Genomic DNA, 23,002 nt, shown 5'->3' on the forward strand with positions numbered 1-23,002 from the left:
TCAGGCAAGTGAGGGGTTAAGAGGCGATCTTTCTAAACTGTGATAAGATAGGGTTGGTTGGGTATAAGTAACCTTTGGTGCATCCTTGAAACTTGTTACTCCTTGAACTTATTTGTATGGCTCTGACGGAAATGCACGGAGACCGGCCTGGGGTTACGTGTGCTGTGCGCTGCAGGGGACAGGGGGACAGTGAGGTTCTCAGGGGGTGGGGGTGTTTTGAGAAGGTTGGGGGGCTGTGCCTCAGGCTTTCTGTGCATGGCCTGGCTCATGAACCAGATTTAGGAAGGTCCCCCTTCAGGGGAGAAGGTACCACTTGGCCCAAAGCCAGGAATGAATGCCTTTTAAAAAAGATTTCATTCATTTATTTATTTAGAGAGCATGGGTTGGGGGGGGCACAGAGGGGGGAGAGAGAAGAGACTCTCAAGCAGACCCCTGCTGAGTGACCCCTGCTGAGCTGGACAAGAGGCTGGATCTCCCCACCTTGAGATCACGTCCTGAGCCAAAATCAGGAGTTGGACGCTTAACCAGCCGAGCCACCCCTGCGCCCCTAAATGCCTCGTTACTTTTATTCTTTTTGCTGTCACCTCATATGATCATGATGCTAGTCTGACCTCATTCTGATTCTTTTCTTCTTAGCTTTTTGGAGTGTTTTCCTTTTTCTTGGTTTCTAGTGTTTCCATTAAGAAAGTAGAGCTTGGCAAGTCTGTGGAGTTTCCTAGCATTGCCAGGCCTTTTCCTGTAAACTCCAGTTTTCTGAGCCCTTCTCACTGGCCATCGCAGTGCCCCTCCCCGCAGCGGCTCACACTGCTGTTCAGTCTGACACATGCCTGCCACCGCCCTGCCCCCAGACCTGTCTGTACCACCCTCCCGCGCTCCCCTATCCATATCCACTCCCTCCCAACCTCCACCCTTGGAGAGAATTTTTACTCCTGCCGCTTTGGTCTGATGGTCTATATGACATTTCCAAAGTCAATGGTTCCCTCTACTGGCCGGGCTTGGAAAAGTACATTCCAAGTACCTAGAGTCAAACCAGTCAAATCTTTAGGCAACTCAAATTCTGTAACATTTCCCCATTTTTAGAGGAACACGAGTTTATTGTCTGTTTGCTTCCCTTGAATAAAGGAGTAAATAAGATTCTTAACCCAAGGCTGATAGTCAATAAAATACTGAGTGAATTAACAATTAATACTTGTGATGTCCATGTAATTCTTAGGTAATGTGAGTGATAGCTTGGTAATTAACAACCTTTTTGATAAGTGAATTTTTTTCCAAGGTAGTAGTAATCCTTGCATCTTATCATTTACCAAATATGGACTTACTGAGTTTGGAGTCAGCTGGAAGTTTTGAATGTATGAGCACGGTCATAAGGGTTGTAGAGGTGATGGGGATCCATAGCCACACGGGAATGTGGATCTGGGATATCATAGTTCAAGTGCCTAATCCAAGTTTGGGAGACCAAGAAAGAGCTTCCATTGCAAGAGATAGCTCATCAAGTAGCTGGGTAACAAAAGAGAAACAAGTTTATAGACATGTATACCTGTGTATGCACGGGAGCTAACCAGGGAAAAGTGAGTAACTCAAAGAAGTGACTTAGAACTCCAGCTCACATGGGATCTTCAGCAAAGAACAAATATGGGGAGAATTTACAGGACAGAAGAAAGTAGTTTTAGGCTTCCAGAGATGGCATTCTTTGGGAAAGATAACTAATGTTAGATAAAGACTGGAAGGTTTGTTGTGTAGATTTCTCTGGTGCCACTTCTAGGCTGACGAGATCTCAGTTACCCTAGTGATTAACTTCTGTCCTTTCTGGTACAGAGGGAAGGAGGGACTTCTTCAGAAATTTATGTCTTGCTTTTAGGCAGATGGGGGAGTCTAGGGAGCCTTTCTTGTGTCTACCTTCGGATCAGAATAATCCTGTGTCAAAGTAGCATATTGCTAGTGGTTTCTTCTACTACCTTTCCGTGAGTAGGGCCAGATTAAAAGGAGCTAGCTTGTTAAAGAGTCGGGACTTCATCTAAGAAGTAGAAACCATAAAGTGTTTAAAGTGGTAGTTGTCTTGATCAGAAGAGTTTCTTCTTGGAGTTATCAAGTTGGTAGTTTAGAGAAGTGATGGGAGGGGAGAAATGGGACCAGGGAGGACAGTTAGGGGAGGGGCTGTAGCCAGGTGGGGGAATGGTGGCCCAGATCAGGCAGTAGATATGGGGATGGAGAAACAAGGATAGACTGCAAGACATTTAAGAGATGGAGGTTGGCAGAATTGCATGACAGTTAGAATGGGAAAAAGTGAGGGCGAGCTGAAGACAGAGCCTAGCTTTCTGGCTTGGACACCTATGCCATTGGTGATGTTCATCACTAAAAAAGAAACATGACAGAGAGGAGCAGGTTCAGAAGAAATATGTTTTGGGTTTGATTTGTTTGTGACACACTCCAGATGAAGTATCTATTAGACAGATATTTAGGTAAGAAAGTCAGGAAGAGAGACAGAGCTGAAGAGTTTCAGGGTGATAATGGATCCAGGAGAGTGGATAGGTCATGGAGGAAGAGTGTAGGGGTAAGAGGAAGATTAGTCATGCGTCCGAGACACAGCAGCATTTCAGGAAGAAGAGAAAAAAGGAAAGGAAATTGAGAAGGAGAGAGGAAAATCAGAAGGGTGAACTCAGGATATCCATGAAGAGAGAGTGTTTCAGAAAGGATTGGATGGACAAGGGATAAACACTGGAGAGGACAAATTATGAGGAAAACTGACCCATAGCTGTAGGGGTTCCTTAAAATATGGTCACTGGGGACTAATGGAAAGCAGCTTCAGGAGGATTTGGGGAGTGTAAGTAGCAAGAGTGAGAGCAGATGGCTCTGGAAGTTGAACTGAGAAGTCAGATGACTGAGGATCAGGGCTGGAGTTGAGAGACAGGTCCACAGGATTATTATTGGTCATTGCAATGGACTGGATGTTTATGTTCCTTCCAGACTTGTGTTAAATCCTGACCCCAAGATGATGGTATTAGGAGATGGGCTTTTGGGAGGTGATTAGGTCGTGATGGTGGAGCCCTCAGGAACAGAATTAGTGCTCTTACAAAAGAGACTCCAGAAAGTTCCCTCCCCTCTTCTGCCCTGTGGGGACAAAAGAAGAAGAAGAGCAGTCTGTAAATCAGGAACCAGACCCTGGATCTATGTGCATCTTGATCTTGGACTCCGCAGCCTCCAGAACTGTGAGAAAGAGATGTTGTTTAAGCCACCCAGCCTATGGTAGCTTGTTAGAGCAGCCTAATTATACATAATTTCTTTTTTTTTTTAAGATGGGAGACCCTTGCACATGTGTACCCAGTTAGGTATTGCTGCATAACAAGAAATCCCAAACCCTCGTTGAAAATATGTTTCTTGTTCATGCGTCATTGAATGGGCTGGGGATGGGATAATCTAGGCAGCTTTTGCTCACGTACATGTGAGTGAGCTGGACCCTGCTGTAGGGTGTCCTTGTGTACTTCAGCTGGGGCAGCTCTGCTCCACACACTTCTCGTCCTCTTCCTGGGACTATGAGGCTCTCGTGGGCATGTTCTCATGAAGGTAGCTAGGCTCCCTCTCACACTCCTTTTGGAGTCTTAGCCAAGTAACTGTATTTCAAGCTTCTGCTTTCATCTTGCCTTTGAATGTCCCATTGGCCAACGTGACAAAGGGGAAGGTGAAAAATTTGGGCTATCACTGTAGTCTAATGGGAATGGATTTGCAAGAAGGGAGAGGTCGGAGAGAAAGAAGAGGTCATCAATAGCACCAATGTTCCACGGAAGTGGGTGGAGAGTGTTTACAAAGTACTGGAAAGGGGGGGAGAGATTGGCATCTTTAAATAGAAGAACCACCCCTCCTTTTTCTTAGGGAGGGAAGGGGGAGAGGCTGCTTGTGGATTGGGGGAAGTTTGTGAGGTGCTGAGGGAAAGTTGGGGGGGTTCCCTTACTGTGGTTTCTGTTCTCTCTTGGAGGTAGAAGGTGCGTCATCTCCTGTGAGTGGGGTTGGCTGTGGGTAGGGGATTTAAGGGGGGGAAAGTCTGTGCTCACTTTGGCAGCCATCCGCTAACATCGGACGATACAGAGATTAGCCTGATCCCTGGGCAAGGATGACACGCAAATTCATGAATGACATTCCATGTTTAAAAAAAGAAAAGAAAAGTAGTGGGAAGGTTAAAAATTTTCCACGTGGGGCTTGGGGGATAGTCAGCTGGGAAACGGAAGCATAGGTGGACCATGTGGAGGGGCCAGGCAAGCTTTCCCTCGTGGACCCCGTGGTGTCACGGATTCCCACCCTCATATAGTCACTTGGCAAACATGCCATTGGCCCACCATAGTGGACCCGGAAACCTGTCAGGCAGGCCATACCAGAAGTCATCTTGGGCTTTTTAGTTTCTAATGGCTAATGCTAATGGCTCGGCCAAACAATCAAGTCCTGTCCTTCCCTTCTTTAGGAGCCCTCAAAGTCGGCCATACCTCTCCACCCGCCTACCTGGCCTCCTGGGGCTCGTTGCTGCCCACCACTGAGGAAGCCTTGGGCGCAGTGGGGAGAGAATCTGCACCCAGCTGCCCACCCAGAATCATTGTCCTACCTTGTGTTCTTGTCGAGGGGCCCCACGCTAGATTCCCCCCTTTTTTTATTTTTAAAATTTCAAAATTTAAAAATTTTTTTTGAAGATTTTATTTATTTGAGAGAGATAGAGAGAGTGAGCACAAGCAGGGTGGGGTACAGAGGCAGAGGGAGAGGCAGACTTCTCCCCAGGGAGAAGCCCACGCGGGACTTAATCCCAGGACCCTGGGACCATGACCTGAGCCGAAGCTAGACCCTTACCCAACTGGCCACCCAGGCACCCCATAGTTTCCCCTGCTTTAAATGAACACTTTTGGTTTTAGAATAGTTAGACTCACAGAAGAGCTGCAGAAAGGGTACAGAGAGTCATATGCCTGCACCTGGTGTCCCTGTCGTTGGGATCTTATAGTAGCGAGATACGTTTGGCACAATGGTGAACCAGGATTGATGCTCTGTTATCATTCACTCAAGCCCATTCTTCACCCAGACTTCCTCATCTTTCCTGTAATGCCCTTCTTCTGTTCCAGGATCCCGTGGGGGGGCCTGTATTACATTTAGCTGTCACGTCAGGCTCCTCTTGGCTGTGATGGTTTCTAACACTTTCCTTGTTTTTATGACCTTGACATTGTGGGGAGTACTGGTCAAGGAGTTGGTGGAATGTCCCTTAGTTTGGGTGTGCCTTGTGTCTGCTCATGATTAGACTAGAGTTACAAGTCAGGGGAGCGGGGAGGACCGCGGAGGAAAGTGACATTCTCATCACATCTTATCAAGGGTACCATTTAAAAAAAAAAACAAAAAACGCAGTGACACTTGCTAAAGATGGAAAGGCAGACTTCAGGACCACTGGGATAGGCGGGGGACCACGCAGCGGGATTTTGCAGTTTGGGAGAGATGTTGGCTCAACTCCGAATACGGCTCGGGCAAGTGGGACTGTATAGCCAAGAAGCAAGGTGGGGGTCAGCGGGTGGAAAATGACTCGGGGGTAAGGGAAGTTGTGGCTACACTGAGTTAATGGGGCTCTTGCTAAAGGCAGGCCAGGGTGAGCGGTCAGGACCGCCCCCCCCCCCCCGCCCTGGGGATGTGGAGGATGAGGACCGTGACCAGATCTGGAGGGTGTGGCTCTGGCCGAACTGAGCAGAGATCTCGCTAAAGCTGGATTTTCCTGGAAGTTCACAGCTGGGCCTGGAAGATTCAGGAGGCCGGCTGAGGTCTTTGTAGGTAGAGCCGTGGACATGACTCACAACCCCTGGTGTTCACCGGGTCACCTGGTTGAGGTCGTGTTTGTCGGGTGTCTCCACTGTCTCCCCACCCCACCCCCACCTCCCCGCTCACTGTAGTGGGTCTTTGGAAGGAAGCCACAAGGCGCAGCCCACTAGTTACGGAGTGGGTTGTTGCATTCCAGCTCCTTGAGAGTGTGCTATCTCCATGAATGATGTGGGATTTTTCTGCGAGGCACTTGCCACACACCCCGTCCTCTGTAAGTTTCACCACGGTGATGCTGATATTACCTCCCAGTTCCAGAAGTGGAAACAGAGACTTGGTGAAGTTGACTTGCCTTCCCAGGGTTAACCAGATTTTTTTTTTTTTAAGATTTTATTTATTTATTTGAGAGAGCACAAGTGAATGAGAGAGAGCACAAGCTGGGGGAGGGGTGGAGGGAGAGGGAGGAGCAGACTCCTCACTGAGCAGGGAGCCCGATGTGGTACTTGATCCCAGGACTCTGGGATCATGACCTGAGCTGAAGGCAGATGTTTAACCAACTGAGCCACCCAGGTGCCCCAAGCTGCCCAGATTTTAAGTGACAGGCTGGGACTTGAACTTGGGTATTCTCACACTCAGGTCTTCTCAGTCCTAAGCTGTGTCTACACAGGTTTTCAGTCACGCCACTGAAGCTGACTCATCCAGAATTCACTTCACCCCCGGGTCACTTTTGTTCTTCCCTTACACAGGCTCATGGGGGGCATTTTGGGGAGTCTCTGTGGTGAGCCTACTCTTTGAAAGGCTTTGTCGGAGGACTTCAGGAACCAAATCCCATCCCAGAAGGTTGGATTGGGCTCAAGCTAGATTTCAGTGTGGTACATGTTCCGGTTCTGTTACGTGAGGAAGCCCATGTTAGTCTGTCTGTCTGTCTGCCTATTTTATTTCTCTATCATCTATCTGCCTTACTGAAAGAAGGAAAGCTCCCCTTGGTTAGTTGTCATGGTTTTGAAGAAGTGTTCAAAGAGAAACAGCAGCAAATTAAAAATGTTGGGTTTGAGCAAAAGTCGATTCAAATCAGGCAGCATTGCATTTAGCAGATAGAAAGCACCCACCCCCGCCAGGAGTTGTACAGAGTAAGAGGAGGAAGGGGAAGGCGGGAGGAAGGGAGGGGGGAAGAACGAGGAAGCTGTGCAGGGCAGAGAAGTGGGTTGGTCACTGCAAGGTCACTTTCCTTGAGGGGATGGCAGGGGTCTGTCAGGGAGAGGGTCAGGATCACGAGCACTGACCGGCTGATTGCTGATGGATGGGTTGAAAACTCCGTCTCTGGGGGATCCAAAACTTTTATTAAGTCTCGGTTCGGTTCCTGGGGGCTTAGCCTAAGCGACTCCATTTTGGACCCGTCCTGTTTTCAACAGAAGAGAGGTTACTCTCTGCATGTCCTTGGAAGCATCTTGTCCACCCCTGATTTCATTGCACGAGGCCACCTGTGTGACAGAGGTGTCTGCTGTCCTGAGAAAGCCGGTGGGGAGGTGGGACGGATTCCGTGGGCCACGGAAAGCTCGTGCCTGTAGTCAGCGAGGTGGCCACGTGTTGGTTTTTCTGACTCAGCGTCAGCAGCAGAACAGTTCTGTGCAATGGGCTGTTTGCTGTGTGGCTTTTCAGTTTTCCCTCTCCCTGCCTGTTCCAAGCATTAGACTTCAACGGTGCGGAGGACGTCCTGCTGCAAATTACGATGGACTCGCTTTCACGTTTGAAAAGAAATGGCTCCGAATTGCAGTTCGTTTCACTCTAAATCTGACAGGTGCTGCAGAGCGTTTAGCTGGGTGACGAGCCTAACTGAGATCAAAGGCCCCCCCCCCCCCCCCACCGCAGACAGCTGGCATCTTCCCCACCCTGGCAGCTTGGATGACTGCGGAGGGCCCAGTGACTGCCCGAGTCCCCAAGCGCCAGCTGCGGGTCAGAATGCATGAGTCCCGTCCTGGAGGGTCGCACCCAGGGTAAGGCTTCTGTCGGGAGAGGTCCGGTTAGTCAGGGTTTCGCTCTCGGAAGGCTTCATGGTTCACCTTTTAATTTTTACGGCGAGTTCAGGAGATGGGCTGAGGTCCATGGTAAGCAGGTGACAGTGGTTCTAGAAGGGTCCGTGCCCCAATTTTGGTTGAGTCCCCCTGGGAAGGGGTCTCACAGCTCTGGTATCAGGACGGCCTGGAGGCCTCTCCAGGGTGGGGTGTGCAGCTCATTTCACGACAGAGAGCACTGGAGTGTCCGTGAGGCCCCAGCCTGCAGCCTGACTGGGGGGTTCCCCAGGAACATGTGTGCACCGGGAAGAACAGGGTGGGGGGCATTTCAGAGGGCTGGATCCCCAGCGTGTAAGGAAGGAGACTGGGCACCCAGCCCCTCCCCCGGGCCGGTTGGGGGACGCCTGGGACTGCTCACGCTCACCAGGGCCTGTTACCTGAGGCCAGCAGGGGCGAGGGTGGGGATGGCAGCTCCGAGAAGGGCAGGGCCCGGTGGGTCGGGGTAGCCACATCCCCCACGTTCCTGCCTCCTGCCCGCGAGTGTGTGTGTGACAGAGACAGACAGACACATCCGAGTGGTAACGGCGGATGACAGCATGAATTCGCGTATCCCCGTGCTGTGATGACGACCTTCTCCGAGGGAGCGCTGAGAAATGGCTCCGAGGTTCATTTTCAGTTGTGCCTCTGCTCGCCCTGGCACCTCCTGCTGGGAGCTGACAGCCCACAGCCTCCAGGACCAGTCTGTCCCCTGATCAGCCAGTGTGGCTGCAGGATCGCTCTGCTCCTGCCTGGCGTCCCCACCCTCCGCTGCTCCCCACGGTCCCTCCTCACCAGTCGGAAGAACAGCTGAGCTCCCGGGTGCGGGGCGGGGTGGGCGGGTGCAGAGAACCGGAACAAACCGGTGTTGCCGTGTGTCTCGCTGTTTCCCGGCACCCTGAGAATTATTTCCCGCGGCTGAGGGGCAGCCCCGCCCGGCCGCGCAGGTGGCCTGGTCCCGGAGGTCCGCGCATGGCACCCCTGGCGGACTGTGCCAGTAAACGTTTGTGACTCTCTTCGCAGGGCACGCCACCGTCACCAACTACTTGCTGAACTATTTTCCTGGCCTCGATCTTGAGAGGAGGAACGCGTTCGGGTTCACGGCCCTGATGAAAGCCGCCATGCAGGGCCGGACGGAGTGCATCCGAGCCCTGGTGCTAGCAGGTTTGTACCCGCCCACCCTGGGGGGGGTCCCAAGGGTCTCCGGAAGTGCTGATCTTGCTTCCTTGGAGATCGTGGACTGAGATGAATCAGTTCCGTAGGGACGAAGCCTAGTGGATGCAACAGAGAATAGTGTCTTTGAGGGTGTGGCTGTAACCAGCTGAGGGAAACCGAAGGAAAGGAAGGCAAACCCTTGGGGGCGCAGTGGGAGGGGGGTCACAGTACTGGTCACTCTGTAGGAAACCCCTCCTTGCTCCCTGATTGGCTTTTCCCTCAGCCCTAGCTTCCTCCTGCCTGTATTTGTTCTTAGAAATGTGTGTTCAGGCTTTGGCTCCCAGTGCGGGCGTGTCCTGCTGAGGGTGGGCCCAGGGGTGGCGGGGTGGGCCCAGGGGTGGCGGGGTGGGCCCAGTAGCCATCCCGCATCCCCACTTGCTGGTGGTTGGAATCACATGCTGAAGTGTGTGACATGTCACTGAGTGGAAAGTTCTTAGGTGGTAGCTTTGGGTCAGCGGGCACCCCCTTGCCCTTTGTGACCGGGTGGTCCCGGAGGGAGCGCTTCCTTCTCCGAGCCCCCCGCTCCCCATCGTGCAGTGAAAGTCACGACTTCCCTCCCAGCCCCCAGGATGACGTGTGATCCTGCTTTAGACGAGTTGCTGCTACTTATTTTTAGAGGAAACTTTTATTTGGGACGAATTTAAGATGTATGGAAAGTGACAGAAATAGCACAGAGTCCTGCTCGACCCTCGCTTGTCACTGTTACCAAACTCCGGGCTTTACTCAGATTTCGCCCACGCATCCATTGCTGTCCCCCTTCCGTGCCGGGATCCCATCCGGGCTCCCACATGGAATTGTCCTGTATCCCCCGTGTCCTGCGGCCAGGGACAGTGGCCCTGTCTCCCCGCGTCGCTCCTGACCTGACCGTCTCCATACTGGCTCGTATCCCGTGTCCCCAGCCTGTCTGGCATTTTCCTGGTGATCACACTGGGGGGCTTGGCTTTCTTTTCTCCCACTTCCATCTAAGTGCTCTAGGAAGTGACGACAGGCTTCAAAGAAGAAAACTTGCACGGAAATAAAAAAGAGCATAATTAGATTTAATCCCATTGATGGGCTTTTGACTCTGACGGTTTTCATTTTTTAAAGGCAAGATACTGGTTTCAGCCACATTGAGCCCTTGCCTGTCCTATAGCAACAAGAGGTGGTTCTTCCTAATTAAATGGTGTTCGTGATGCTTTTGTGTTTGGAGGAAGCTTCATCTGCATTTACTACTTCTGGAGCTAGTTATAATTGAATTATATGATTGTATATGTGTATTATATATATTATATTGATTATAACCATGATTGATCAATTGATTGATTTTTTAATGTTTTAGGTTTTTATTTAAATTCTACTTAGTTAACATGTAGTGTAATATTAGTCCCAGGAGTAGAACGTAGTGATTTAAAACTTACAACAGCCAGCACTCATCACACCGAGTGCCCTCCTGAATGCCCATCCCCCAACTAGCCCCCCCCACCTCCCTCCAGCAGCCTCAGTGTGTTCTCTATGGTTAAGAGTCTCTTATAGTTTACCTTCCTCTCAGATATTTTCTTTTCCTAGTAATTTACTTTTTTTTTTTTTAGGTTTTATTTATTTATTTGAGAGAGAGAGAGAGAGAGAGAGTGTGCACAAGTGTGGGGGTGGGGGAAAGAGGAGAGGCAGAGGGAGAAGCAGGCTCCCCGCTGAGCAGAGAGCCCTATGCAGGGCTCGATCCTAGGACCCTAGGATCATGACCTGAGCTGAAGGCAGACACTTCACCGACTGAGCCACCCAGGTGCCCTGAAATTTACTTTTTTAACCAAGAATTTATGGTGTCAATCATATCACTGCATTTTTCCTGATGAGTTCATGTGAACTTTGGACAAACCCTTTTGTTTTTAGGTCAGTTGCCTTCCCATGACTGTGGAAACTGCTCGGGTTTTGCTGTCGCTCTGCTGCTTTCCTGGGTCTGGTGGAGGTTCGGGCATCTGCTGAGCACTGACAGGGCTGAAGAAGCATACTTGGGGTCTTGAAGCTGGGCCCGTGTGAGGACAGTGCACCCAGTGCCAGCCTTGTTTTCTTCCCCCTCGGTTATGGATAATGAATTTGACCTTGGATTTTATGTACTACTCTCCCTCTCCTGTTCCCTCCTCCCGAGCCCTGCCCTGCCACATCAAAATCTAGAACAATCCACAGGCATTCAGACCCTGGTGCAGCCATCCTTGAACTGTTCATTGTCAGAGCAGAATGGTTAGGAAAACTAACTTGGAAGCCAGGACCGCCGGTGTCATAGTCCAGCCCCTTTCACCTATCCCCTCTGTACTGGAGCCAGTCACCTAATGTGAGGGACCTCAGTTTCCCCTTCTGTGAAGTGCGGCAGGTGCCGGTGGCTGCTGCGGGAGGGCTTGATGGGGACGGAAGAACCCCCCTGCACAGCACTGGGGCGCACACAGGCCTTCGGTCTGCGCCGGTTGTCATTATTGTTTCCGGGGGATTTGTGGGCTCAGTAATTATTTGTTATATGACTGAAAAACAGTGGTATGGTTTTTCCCCTTGGCAGTCAGCCTTGGGATAAAACACTTAAACTTTCCTGCTGAGGGCGATACGCTATTGCTCGGGGTTTCTGAACGTCGGCACTGTTGACATCTGTTTGGTGCTGGGGACTTCTTGGTGGGGGGGGGGGGGCTGTCCTGGGAATTGCAGGATGCTCCGCAGCCCTGGTGGTGACAACCAAACATGTCTCCAGACGCTACCAAGTGCCCCCTGGGGTGAGGGTGGGGTGGGGGCGAAGTCCCCTCCTGTTGAGAACCACTGATGTGACTAATTGGGAAAGGATAGAAAACATAAAAAGAGCATCTTTTCCCTCTTACAAGCGTTTCCTCCTTCCAGTTTTGCCTATATTCCTCTTTTTTTTATTTATTTTTATTTTTTTTTTTAAAGATTTTTATTTATTTATTTGACAGAGAGATCACAAGCAGGCAGAGAGGCAGGCAGAGAGAGAGGAGGAAGCAGGCTCCCTGCTGAGCAGAGAGCCCTATGCGGGGCTCGATCCCAGGACCCTGAGATCATGACCTGAGCCGAAGGCAGCGGCTTAACCCACTCAGCCACCCAGGCGCCCCGCCTATATTCCTCTAAAAGGAAAAATCTTCTTGGGGAGTTTTTGAGTGGCCCTCTAAAATTGTGGTCGTTTAACATCTAGAGATATAAATTTCCTGCTCTTACTAAGGTGGCCGATGCTTCCTTTCCCCAGGAAAACACAGGACGTTTTTCTTTTACAGTAGATGTGCATGTTTGTTTTATTTTTTTATTTTTTTATTTTTTTAAAGATTTATTTATTTATTTGACAGAGAGAGATCACAAGTAGGCAGAGAGGCAGACAGAGAGAGAGAGAGAGAGAGAGAGAGAGGAGGAAGCAGGCTCCCTGCTGAGCAGAAAACCCGATGCAGAGCTTGATTCCAGGACCCTGGGACCATGACCCAAGCCGAAGGCAGAGGCTTTAACCCACTGAGCCACCCAGGCGCCCCTGCATGTATGTTTTAAAAGAAAAAACCAAAACCTGTGTGATCGAAGTCCCTCCTGGCTTGGGTGGACAGACAGCATGAAGGATCCTTGTTGGGATATTTAAAAAATTGGCACAAGTATTTTTAAGTCTTGTTACTTACATTTAATATATCAGCATTTAGAAAAACTGAAACCTTTAAAGATACGAATGCCAGAGTATTTCTTTGGGTTGACGTTTCAACAGAGTGTGCGTTTGTGTGCGGCTGGGGAGGGTTCCGTGAGAGCTGATCACAGAAGGGCACCCTGTGGTCATTCCAGAAGCAGAAGGCACAAGCAGGGTTGTGTGTGAGTGGTCAGGGTAGAGGGGTGTAGCCCATCCTCATGTTTTCAAGTGCAAGCGTTGCTCTGTACTTGGGAGTATTTCTGTCCCTGAGTTGGATTTCCAAGTTGCAACTTCATTACGTTCGGTAAGACCCGTTTCCGTTGAGAAATGATGGATGATTGAATTGGGCGCCCCCTCAACTGTTTAGATTTTCCAGTCGTTCCTAACATCCAGACACGTATCATCATCTTATCTTACCTTGTCAGGCAGAACGAAATAACATTAGAATGATCAAAACGTTAGATTTTCCTAAAAACGTAACCAGGTTCTGAAAAGCTGATTTATGGACTCTTTGGTTTTTGGTTTCCCGAGGAATAATGTCAGCCCTGCTGATAAGCATCGCAAGTGGGGCTGCAGGTTCTTGTTAATTCCGTGGAATACTAATGCCCCCGAGTGACAGGTCTATTTAAATAAGTGGCTCTGAGAAGGCATAACGAGGCCGTGATTTTCTCTGAAGGGAAGCAGAGCTCCGTGGAGGTTGGCTGGCGCCAGACTCGCTTAAGGGAACCGGCTTTTATCCTGAAGTGTGTGATTGCCGCGGCGTTTGGGAAGCAGACACAGGCAGACAAGATGCTCGCCTCTGCCTGCGATTCCGGGCAACAAGGCAGCCCTCCGGGAGGTGTCGGGGCCTGTTTAACGAGGGAGACGCAGTCCCGTTGTTGGCCCCACGGTCGTTCCAGTCCCGACTGTGTGCTTCTGGAAAGCCAGGTGATTGGATATCACCGCAGAGGTTTCTTTCTGTTGATCAGGAAAACATGGACTTCCTGTGACCTGAGAATTTGCCGAGTTGGGATAGTCTCCAGTGATCATGCAGTGAAAAGGCTAAGAGTCAGGCGTTCCGTGTCCCCGAGGCCGGTGTCTTCGCTTGGACATTTTGCTGGCCTGAAAGCAAACCTTGACACGAGGGCGTGCGGGCAGGTAGTTTTTCTGGAAGGTGAGCCAGGAAGCCGCGTGAAGGAGAGGGAAGGGGGTCCCTCGGGCAGCCGGGGGTCGGCCCTGCTGACACCCTCCACAAGACCAAGTACAGGGTATCTTGGAAATGCCTTTGAGGGTGGGGCAGGCTGGAAGCAGGTGTTCTGTCCTTCCCACCCTCCAGATCGGGTCTCTTTCCTGAGACCCTGAATCCTGATTCATTTCCTCAATTATACCCCAAGTCCCCAAGACACAGGCCGGGCTGGCACAGGAGGAGACCCGCAGGGACTGGTCCACAGGGTGACCAGAAAGGCCTCTTGGTGGAAGGGGGGCCAGAGCTGGCTTCGAAGGGTAGAGAACATGGGGGCTGGCAGAGAAACAGGAAAAGAAGGGACACGGCTCTGCCTGCCTACTGCTGGTTCCACAACTCAGCCGCGACTCTCAGGGGACGCCTCTGAGCGGGAATGATGGAAACTAGCTTGTTTTTCTTTAGCACCGTTGGAAAGCTTTCTGCTTCCCATCACAGACGTCTTGACTTGACAGTGGCTGAAAGAAAACAAGCATGTTTTTCTCACCTCACCAGAAGCCTTGCGGTGGGCAATCACGGAGCTGCGCTGAACTCTGTGAGGACATCACAGAGCTAGGCTCCTTTTTCTGTCCACCCAGCTCCCCCCCCTGTCCCCCCCCCCCCCGCGGCTTGGTCACCAGAAGTCCAGGCTTCAGACAGGAAGCAGCACCACCAACCGCACGGTCGTTTTTATCAGCGTTCAAAAGCCTTCTCTTTGGGGCTCACTGACCAGCTGTAAGGGAGGTGAAGGAAAAGGGGAACGGGATTGCGGTTACAGGGTTAGACCGGTAATTCTCAGCTGGGGTGTGTGTTGCCTCCTGCCCCCCCACCCCCCACGAACATTTGGTAATCTCTAGGGACATTTTGGCCTGTCACAACTGTGGGATCCCACTGGCATCTACTGGGTAGGACAGGGGCTGCCGTCAGAAGTCTTACCAAGGCACAGGAGAGCCCCCACACCACAGATCCGTCCCCAAACATCAGTAGTCCTGAGGTGGGAAAACCCCGGGTTATAGCAGTCACGGTGTGTCGCCTAGAGCTGAGTATGTTGCGGCCTTGAGGAAAACAGAGGACTGTGTGTGGACAGCTCACAGCATTCCATGTGGCGGCAGATGGGTCCCTGGGCAGGAGCCCAAGTTTTGTTCTGTGTGGCCGGAGCTCTGGGCAGAATAGCCTTGGGTCGGGGGTGAGGAGGCCCACAGTGCACAGGCAGGAGATGCATACGCTGGCCTGTCACAGATCTCTGTGTTCTCCAAAAGGTTTCTGTATTGCGTGTCGATCATGGGTGCTGGTCTGCCCTGATTTAATCATGGCGTCCAGTCCAGGCCGTTAACGTTGCCCTTGCTGATTGCGAAGGGAACTGGGTCCCCAGATTACAGCATGACTCACGTCCTGGGCCGCACCCCCGTCAGCCTGGCCTTGTTCTTCAGAATGTGTGTAGTTTCCAGGATCATCTTGAAAAGGCCCAAGGAAGAAACAGGACGCGTGCTACACTTTGGACAGCTGTTCCTTTAGTTTTCCATTAGCTTTTGAGAAATGGCTCTCTGCAGCCGTGTTCATTAAGATTTTAATTTTGCAGTTTGTACCTTTTTAAGTGACATGCAATTAATTAAGGTTTAATGTGTCATCTATTTTTTGCGGTGACATTTTTACTGCCCCCTTTTCATTTTTGTCAGTTTATAAATTGTACTCTGGCTAATGAGTTCCATCCCGATTTCCAGTTCCAAATAATTACCACTCTTTTAATATGCCTATTTTTTAAATGTGCCCCAGAGTGAAGAGCATTATGAGGCAATCTCAGGTGGGCTGGGCCTGCCTGGGCCGGGTGATGGTGGGGGGCACTGCAGGGGTGCAGGGGCAGGGAGGCTGGTGAGCCCTCCTCACCTACGTTGAGCACACACTGAGCCGATGCCGCGTGTCAGACACCTGGGTCTGCGTGGGATATAAATGCTGAAGCTTCTGCCAGTCCTGGTCCCTGGGGAGCTCACAGACTAGATAATTGCCCTACTTCTCCACATTGCTTTGCCAGGGAAAGTATGACTAATGGGACCTGAAATCCTGAATGATTTTTAACTGTGTATGGGGCTGAGATTGGACCAAGATTAATTGAACAGCAATTCCTTATTAATTTCTCTTATAGTACCACACTGAAATTTATGAACATTTCATCAAGTTGAATTGAAGTTTAAATTTGCAGTATTAGGAGGGGGCGGTGCATGGTGTGAGGGAGATATATTAAGGAAGTGACTAGTGTAAGGGAGACTGAGGGTCTAGGAAGCAGGGTTCTCTAGAGACACAGAAACAATAAGAAATATACATTTAAGAGATTTATTTTAAAGAATTGGCTCACGTGATTTTGGCGGTTGGAGAGCCCAAAAGTAGTGGGAGCAGGCCATTAGGCTGGAAATTTGGACAGGAGTTAATGCTGCAATCTTGAGGCTGAATTCTTTTTTCTCCCCAAATCTTTAACTTTTGGTATGAAGGCCTTCAACTGATTGGATGAGGCCCACCCACATTATTGAAGGTAATTTCCCTGACTCAGTCAACTGATTGTGGATGCTAACTACACCTAGATGGGTGTTTAAATCCCTGGGTACTATAGTCTGGCCACGTTGACACAGACAGCTAACTGTCCGAGAGGAAGCGGTCTTCCCTGCAGGATGGCAGGAAGTGTGCAGGGCTGAGAACTTCCATTACCAGCTTTGAAGCCTCAGGTAGGTCCCTTGGGCCGTGTGACTACCATCCCTCAGTGCACGCCTCCTTCCAGCCAGGATGAGATGTGTCGAGGAAACAAAAACGAGGAAGATGTGTGCTCTGCCCTGGAGCAGCCCACGGTCTGGTAGAGGATAGACCCGGGACCTACTAACCACTGAGTACAGGAAGTGAAGGGACCACACATTGCTTGCAAAATAGGGACCCTCACATTCCTCCCATGAGATCTGTGAGGAAAACGTGAGATGATAAGTAAAGGGGACACCAAATGCTTTGCAAGTAATCATTCCCTTCAGTATTCTAGAACATTCTGGTAACGTCAGTGACGTCTTCATGAGGCACCTCTGCTGTCCAGTCATCTCTCCATTGCTGGAAAGCCATGAAATCTTGTTTCTTTAAAAATTCCAGGATGTAGGGACTGTGTTCAGGCGGTTTTGTTTAGGAAAGGTAAGCCCTTCAACGGAGCACTTCAGTGGGTTGTGTAGTAATGATAAGGCAGGCAGTAGCTCCCGGTCAGGTGCACGTTCATCTGTGGGGCACAGCCTCAGGTCGTCTGTCACTAGGTTTTGGAAGTTTTACCTTTGATCCATTTCCCTCTTCTGTTTCCTGCCATTGGCCAGGAAAGTTCTTGTCGCCTTCGCCCATGACTCTGTGTGTTTGCATTTTTTTTCAGGGGCAGACGTCCATGCCAGGGACCCCCGCCGTGGGATGTCGCCCCAGGAGTGGGCCGCTTACACGGGCCGGTTGGAGGCCGTCCGCCTCATCCAGAGGCTGCTGGAGCGACCCTGCCCGGAGCAGTTTGGGGAAAAGTACAGACCGGAGCTGCCGCTGCCCCCGGAGGCCACTCTGAAGCCCACGGGCTCCAAAAACTGCTTGCAGAGGCTCACAGAGCTTGTGAGGTCCGTTCTGACCTCCCGCTCACGCCAGGGCCTGGAGGATGGGGGCGTCCTGGACCACATGGTCAGGATGACCACGAGCCTGTACAGCCCCGCCGTGGCCATCGTCTGCCAGACTGTGTGCCCCGAGAGCCCCCCCTGTGTGGGGAAAAGGCGGCTGGCGGTGCAGGAGATCCTCGAGGCTCGCGGGAGCCGGGCCGCGCACGCCCGGGAGAGTGACAAGATAGAGGGCTCTGAGCAGCCGTTCCGGACCTCGCAGGCTGTGGGGGTCTGCAGAGAGGCGGCCCCGCAGGCCAGCCTCCCGGCCTCGCAGCTGCCAGGCGCCCCGCGGAGGGCCAGCCTCCTGCCCCTGCAGCTGCTGAGAAGGAGCAGCGTGCGGCCCGGCGTGGTCATCCCCCGCGTGCGCATCAGCAAGGCGCCCGCGCCCACCTTCCAGCCCGAGCGCGCCTCCGCCAAGGGCAGCACCAAGGACAGCGCCCACCTGCAGCTCCCCAAGTGGCGGTACAAGGAGGCCAAGGAGGAAAAGCGGAAGGCGGAGGAGGCGGAGAAGCAGCGGGCCGCGGCGGCGCAGAAGGAGAAGCGGGCGCCCTCCTGGAGGAAAAGGACGTGAGGGCTGAGCCTGTGAGGTGGGGGAGGAGGCAGTGGGGCTCCGTGCTCGGAGAAGGATGCGGACATGCCGCCCTCCTGCCCTCACCCCTCCCGAAGCGCGGCTCCTCCTTGCATGTCCCCAGCCGGGGGCCCAAACGCGCTCTGTGTTTGTTCAGGCTGCACCGTGGAGTGATCCGGGCAGGGCACCAGTCGATTAGCCTAAAACCAGTTCCCCTAGAGATGAGAACACCCGGCCGGCAACTCTGCCCCAGAGCCTACCTTTTGAACCTCACTTGAGAAATTTAGAAGAATTTTGTATTTTTAATTATGATCAAATTTGCAGCATTTTACTGGTGATGGGCTGTTTGTATTTAAGACGGTTTTAATACATTTGCCCGAAGACCCTTTGTTTAGCATACAGTTTCTGGCAATAATTATTTGTGATATCTCTGTGATTTCATACGGAATTCGTCGAAGTCTCCCCATTCTTCTGTTTGTGTTTCCTTCTCATTGTGGGCATGCATGAGCATTATATGTTCTCACTGATTTGATGAAGTGATTCTGAACATTTGTTTCTATCCGAGGGAGGCATTTCCTTTTCCAGCAAAATGATGACATGAGACAGGAGAATCAGACATCCTGGTATCTTATTTTACAGCTCTCTTACTTAGATGGTAATAATAACAAAGAAAAACCTGTTGTCAAAATATGAAACCACGCACAGAGAAGCATGTACTTATTGCTAGAACTAAGTATCTTAAGCAAGGGACTTTAGATAAACTGGATGCAAAGCCTTTAACATATTCAAAAATAGATACGAGAAAAAAATCTGTTATTTAATAAAGCGGGGGCAAATGTAACCAATTTTTACCAGAAGTACAAAATTAAGTCCTCTGTGCTTTCAGGTAAATTGAATTCAGATACCCTTAAAATATAAAAAAAGATGCAAAAGAATAAGGCCCCAGAGTGATACAATCTGCTGGAAAGGGGGAGGGGCCAGAGGAACAGGAATATTAAGCAAACTTGTTTTAGGCAAATTCTCCTGGAGTGGGCTGGATGGCTCCCTCCTCCAGCCTCAATTCCAAAGAGTCCCTGGTGTGGAATTACTGTTATTTTTCCTTTGATGACTGTCTGTGATGTTCAGTTTCTCCTCATGCGGACTTTGTAGAATTTCCAAGATGCGGGGACCTGGGCAGAGCACGTATGGAATTTGCCCTGGGCCCTGAGCTCTCTGTGTGAGTTTCTGTCCATAATCCAAAGCACTGAGAAATTCTAATGCATCTCCGGCCATCTGGGTTATAGAGTATCGGTCACATATGCACTACTGACAGCACTTTATTTAAAGATTATCCTACTCGGGAGCCATAGATTTCAAAGCATAGAGACCGATTGGGAAGCTGTTTCTTACAAGCCTGGATTCGCGTGTCCGATCGTGCTCCCAGGCTGGGCTGGGACTCGAGCACCCGTCTCATGATGTGGGCAGGGATGGCGCTAGCCTCTCCCTAGTCCCCCCATTTGGTACCGAGAGACATTGAGCTTATCTGGGGTCTCACACTTACCTCTCAAGATACCTCAGTTAGCGGGCTGTTGGGCAGCCCCAGCCTGATGGTCAGGGGTGATGATAATGCAGCTCTCAAGGTCCGATTTAAGCGAGCTCCTCCCTCTTTCCAGAACGGCATAGAGGTCTGGCCCTGCTTTTAGCATCACTGATCCTGGGCGGCTGCACGTCATCCTAGTGACCAAGAGTTGGGATTGGCCAAGTCCCCTTGGATGAGATGAGGGCTGGTCCCCGAGGGGAAGAGAAACGCGCCTAGTCTCCCCAACAGTCTGGTCCCGCATCCGTTGACATCATTGTCTGGTTCATGTATTCTCACTGCTTTGGATGGCTGGCCGCGTTGTCTCACTGAGGGGGTCACTTTTTGCTGTCTCGCTTCCTGCCGTGGTCGGGGGCAGGGCAGTGGTGGGCGGTCACCTCCTTCTGCTTTCCGCATGTCCGCTCAGCTCTGTCGCCACGTTGGTTCCCCGCCTTCCCCCTTGCCTGCTCCCTTCCTTGCTTGCCTCTTCTGCCTGTTTTCTTCCGCAGCTTTGGCCAACAGCTCTGACCTTCCCTGGCCCCACCACTCTGAGGTCTAAGAAAGGGCAGAAAAGCAAGGCGATCACGAGAGGCAGTGCCGTGTCCCTGTTGAATTGCGGAAAGACCTCCACCGACCCAGTGAACGAGGGACAGATTTCACCAGCTTCTGTGTGGATGGTCTTAGAATTTCGGCACAGCTCTCACCCATGCCTCCCCCCCACTTAAGATAGGTTTATTTATTTATTTATTTTGAGAGAGAGAGAGAAGAGGAGGCTCAGGGAGAGAGACTCTCTCAAGCAGACTCCCTGTTGAGCAAGGAACCCGATGGTGGGGCTCCATCCCACAACCCATGAGATCACCACCCGAGCTGAAACCAAGAATTGGATGCTCAACCGACTGAGCCAGCCCCCCGCCCCCCGCCCCCCACCACCCTTGTGCCCATTTAAGGGAGGGAGACCTAGTTTGCTTTCCTGACAGATGAAGCCCTGCTCTACTGTCCCAGAGTTGGGGGGACCCGGGATCTGCTTGCCCCCCCGGTGTTTATTACCTGTAAATAGTGAATTTCAAGTTGACAGGTACCTTCTCAGGGATTTATATATACATGTAGTTAGAGGAAAAGATGAAGTATATTTTAATACTTTCGAGTGAATTATGATTACACTAGACGGAAGAAATAGTTCCAAGACGACGTCAATGCTGCTGTTTTCCAGGGAGATGTCCTCCATCTCCCTCAGTTGGGATTTTCTTGTTCCTGGAGACCCGGGACTTTGGCAGCTGGAACAGCTCTGGGGTGGACGGGCGGTCACCTCAGCCCTTCTCAGTTACCTCTTGTGGGTGCGAGCCCTTGTGTTTAAAACATTCTGCCGGTATGTTCAGTGGTGGTGGCTGCGTTAACACAGACGGCCAGCCTCCGATTTTACCTCTAGAACTGGCCCCTCCCCCTCTGCCACCAGGGTGGGCGGGGTGACAGTGACAGTTTCTTGTCCTGACTTATGGGACTCCAGTGCTCCGGGGTCAGCCCGGCCACCGGGCTCCCCGCTGGGCAGGAGGAGGGAAGAGCTGGGAGAGCTTCGTCTGGGATGACCTCAGCATTCAGAGCATAAACTTGCCATGTCTTTGGCTGCCCTGGAGAAGCAGCCCAGAACATCGTGGACCTTCCTTCCTGTCTCCAAAGCCCCTCCCGGCATGCTCCGCGCCACACTGCACACCTCAGCGACGTGACGAGTGGGAGTCTCGGCCCCGCGTCTCGGCTTCAGGCCCTCCCGGGACAGCAGGCTCATTCTGGGGAGAGGGACGGAGAGATGGGTGCTGCAGCTGGAGCACGGGGCACGCGGGTGCGACCGCCTGCGCCCGCTTGCTCTCATGCTGGTAGCGGGTGAGCAGGTCTCCGGCGGCCCAGCGTCTACGCGGGGGCCGGGCGGCTGTGCGTGAAGCAGAACCCCACGAGGTGGGGCCGGCCCCCAGTCCCGAAACGGATGCATCCTTAGGGAGGAATCCACGGCAGCAAGTCGTGAGGAAAGGGCCCTCCGCCACCGAGAATTCAGTAAAGGAGCCAAGACTAAGAAGCGGACCTGGTTTATCTCTTGCCGCCTCTGGCAAGAGTCCTGCCAGCCCCACCTCGTCCCCACGACAAAGTCGGAGAGCAGACCGTCGTCTCCCTTCTCAGTTTGCGCTGCGCCGCGAGTCCAGGCCTGATGCAAGTCCGCTGTCCTCTTTCCCCGGGTGCACCTGCAGAGCCCTGCTCACCCCTTTCCTGGTCTCGTGCCACACATGGGTCCCCCGGGCTCTGGACATCCATCATGAACCATGTAAGGCTGCTGGTCACAAGCTTTTAAGTGATGACATTGTTCTCGGTACCGCAGTATTTGCTCGGGGCCCTTTACGGCCCGTACGGGGAACTGGAGCTCTACTGGCTGTAGACTTTCCGCAGACCGAGGCCCCTGGCCGCGGGGTCCTCGGTTCCTGGACCACCTTGCTGTAGAGGAGGGAAGACCGAGGGTCTGTCGCAGCAATGGGAACTGGGTGGATAATCCCAGTGGGAGGCTATTACCGGCAGAGAAGGTAGAACAGTTTTTCCTAAAAGGCTGATGGCTGCTTTCCCCGTTACACACCTCCGTGCGTTTAAACTTGTCTGGGTGACTCTGGAGTCAGCTGTTCATTTCTGGGACCTTGAATTCACAAGTTTCTTCATTGACATTTAAAAGAAGAGGCTAAAAAAAAATTCTTCCGGAGATTTTGGGGGGGGGCGGGGCGGGGTGTGGGGGGGGGAGAATTAAAAAAAAAAAAAAAAAAAAGAAAGCAAAAACACAAACCCACCACTACCTGAACCGATTCAGCTAATTTCCGAGTGACTCCGTTGAATGCCCGTGCTGTGCACACGATCTTTTCACTGTGAGCCAGTCTGATACAGGACTTCTGTGACAGGCGCGACCCCTGCAGGGCTCCAATGGCCCTCGGTCGCCAGCTGCGCCAGAGTGGACAGTGCGTGCTAAGGTGTGAGCATGCCCACACGTGCGGGCGTGCACACAGGTGAACTGGAGGGAGACCAGGCATTGTGCTCGCCAAGGTGACCTCTGCTGTGGCTCCCAGGGAGCATCAGAGGTGACCTACTTCGATGGACAGCCTGAGACCCACTGGAAGCCCTTCATCCAATGGGACACACAACACAGCCAGCGTGTCACATCCTAGATCTTACTGTGAGGTAGTGTTGGCCCAGACGCCTCCTGCAGGAGCTCCTCGGCCATGTCCAGTAGCCCATCTGGGACATCTCTTTGCCTTTGACATTCACCCTGTGCACTGAGAGGCGGAAACCGGAAGCCAGGACAACTCTGCTTGTCCCCAAGCTCCACCAGCCATTCTGCAGTAGCCATGGGG

The 23,002-nt window shown here is 51.8% G+C and overlaps 1 protein-coding gene across 1 annotated transcript in view; it reads left to right on the forward strand.

Annotated features, from left to right (window-relative positions):
* Window positions 1-20,390, forward strand: part of LOC111153469 (ankyrin repeat domain 33B) — a 70,964-nt gene extending 50,574 nt beyond the window's left edge. The window contains exons 3-4 of the mRNA XM_022512494.1: window positions 8,841-8,981; window positions 17,244-20,390. Coding sequence (XP_022368202.1) covers window positions 8,841-8,981; window positions 17,244-18,076 — 974 coding nt within the window. The 3' untranslated portion in view covers window positions 18,077-20,390. The remainder of the gene's footprint in view (window positions 1-8,840; window positions 8,982-17,243) is intronic.
* Window positions 20,391-23,002: the final 2,612 nt, after the last annotated feature.

Source organism: Enhydra lutris, unplaced genomic scaffold (genome assembly GCF_002288905.1).
Source record: "Enhydra lutris kenyoni isolate GAN:26980312 unplaced genomic scaffold, ASM228890v2 scaffoldscaffold32, whole genome shotgun sequence".
Classification (NCBI taxonomy): domain Eukaryota; kingdom Metazoa; phylum Chordata; class Mammalia; order Carnivora; family Mustelidae; genus Enhydra; species Enhydra lutris.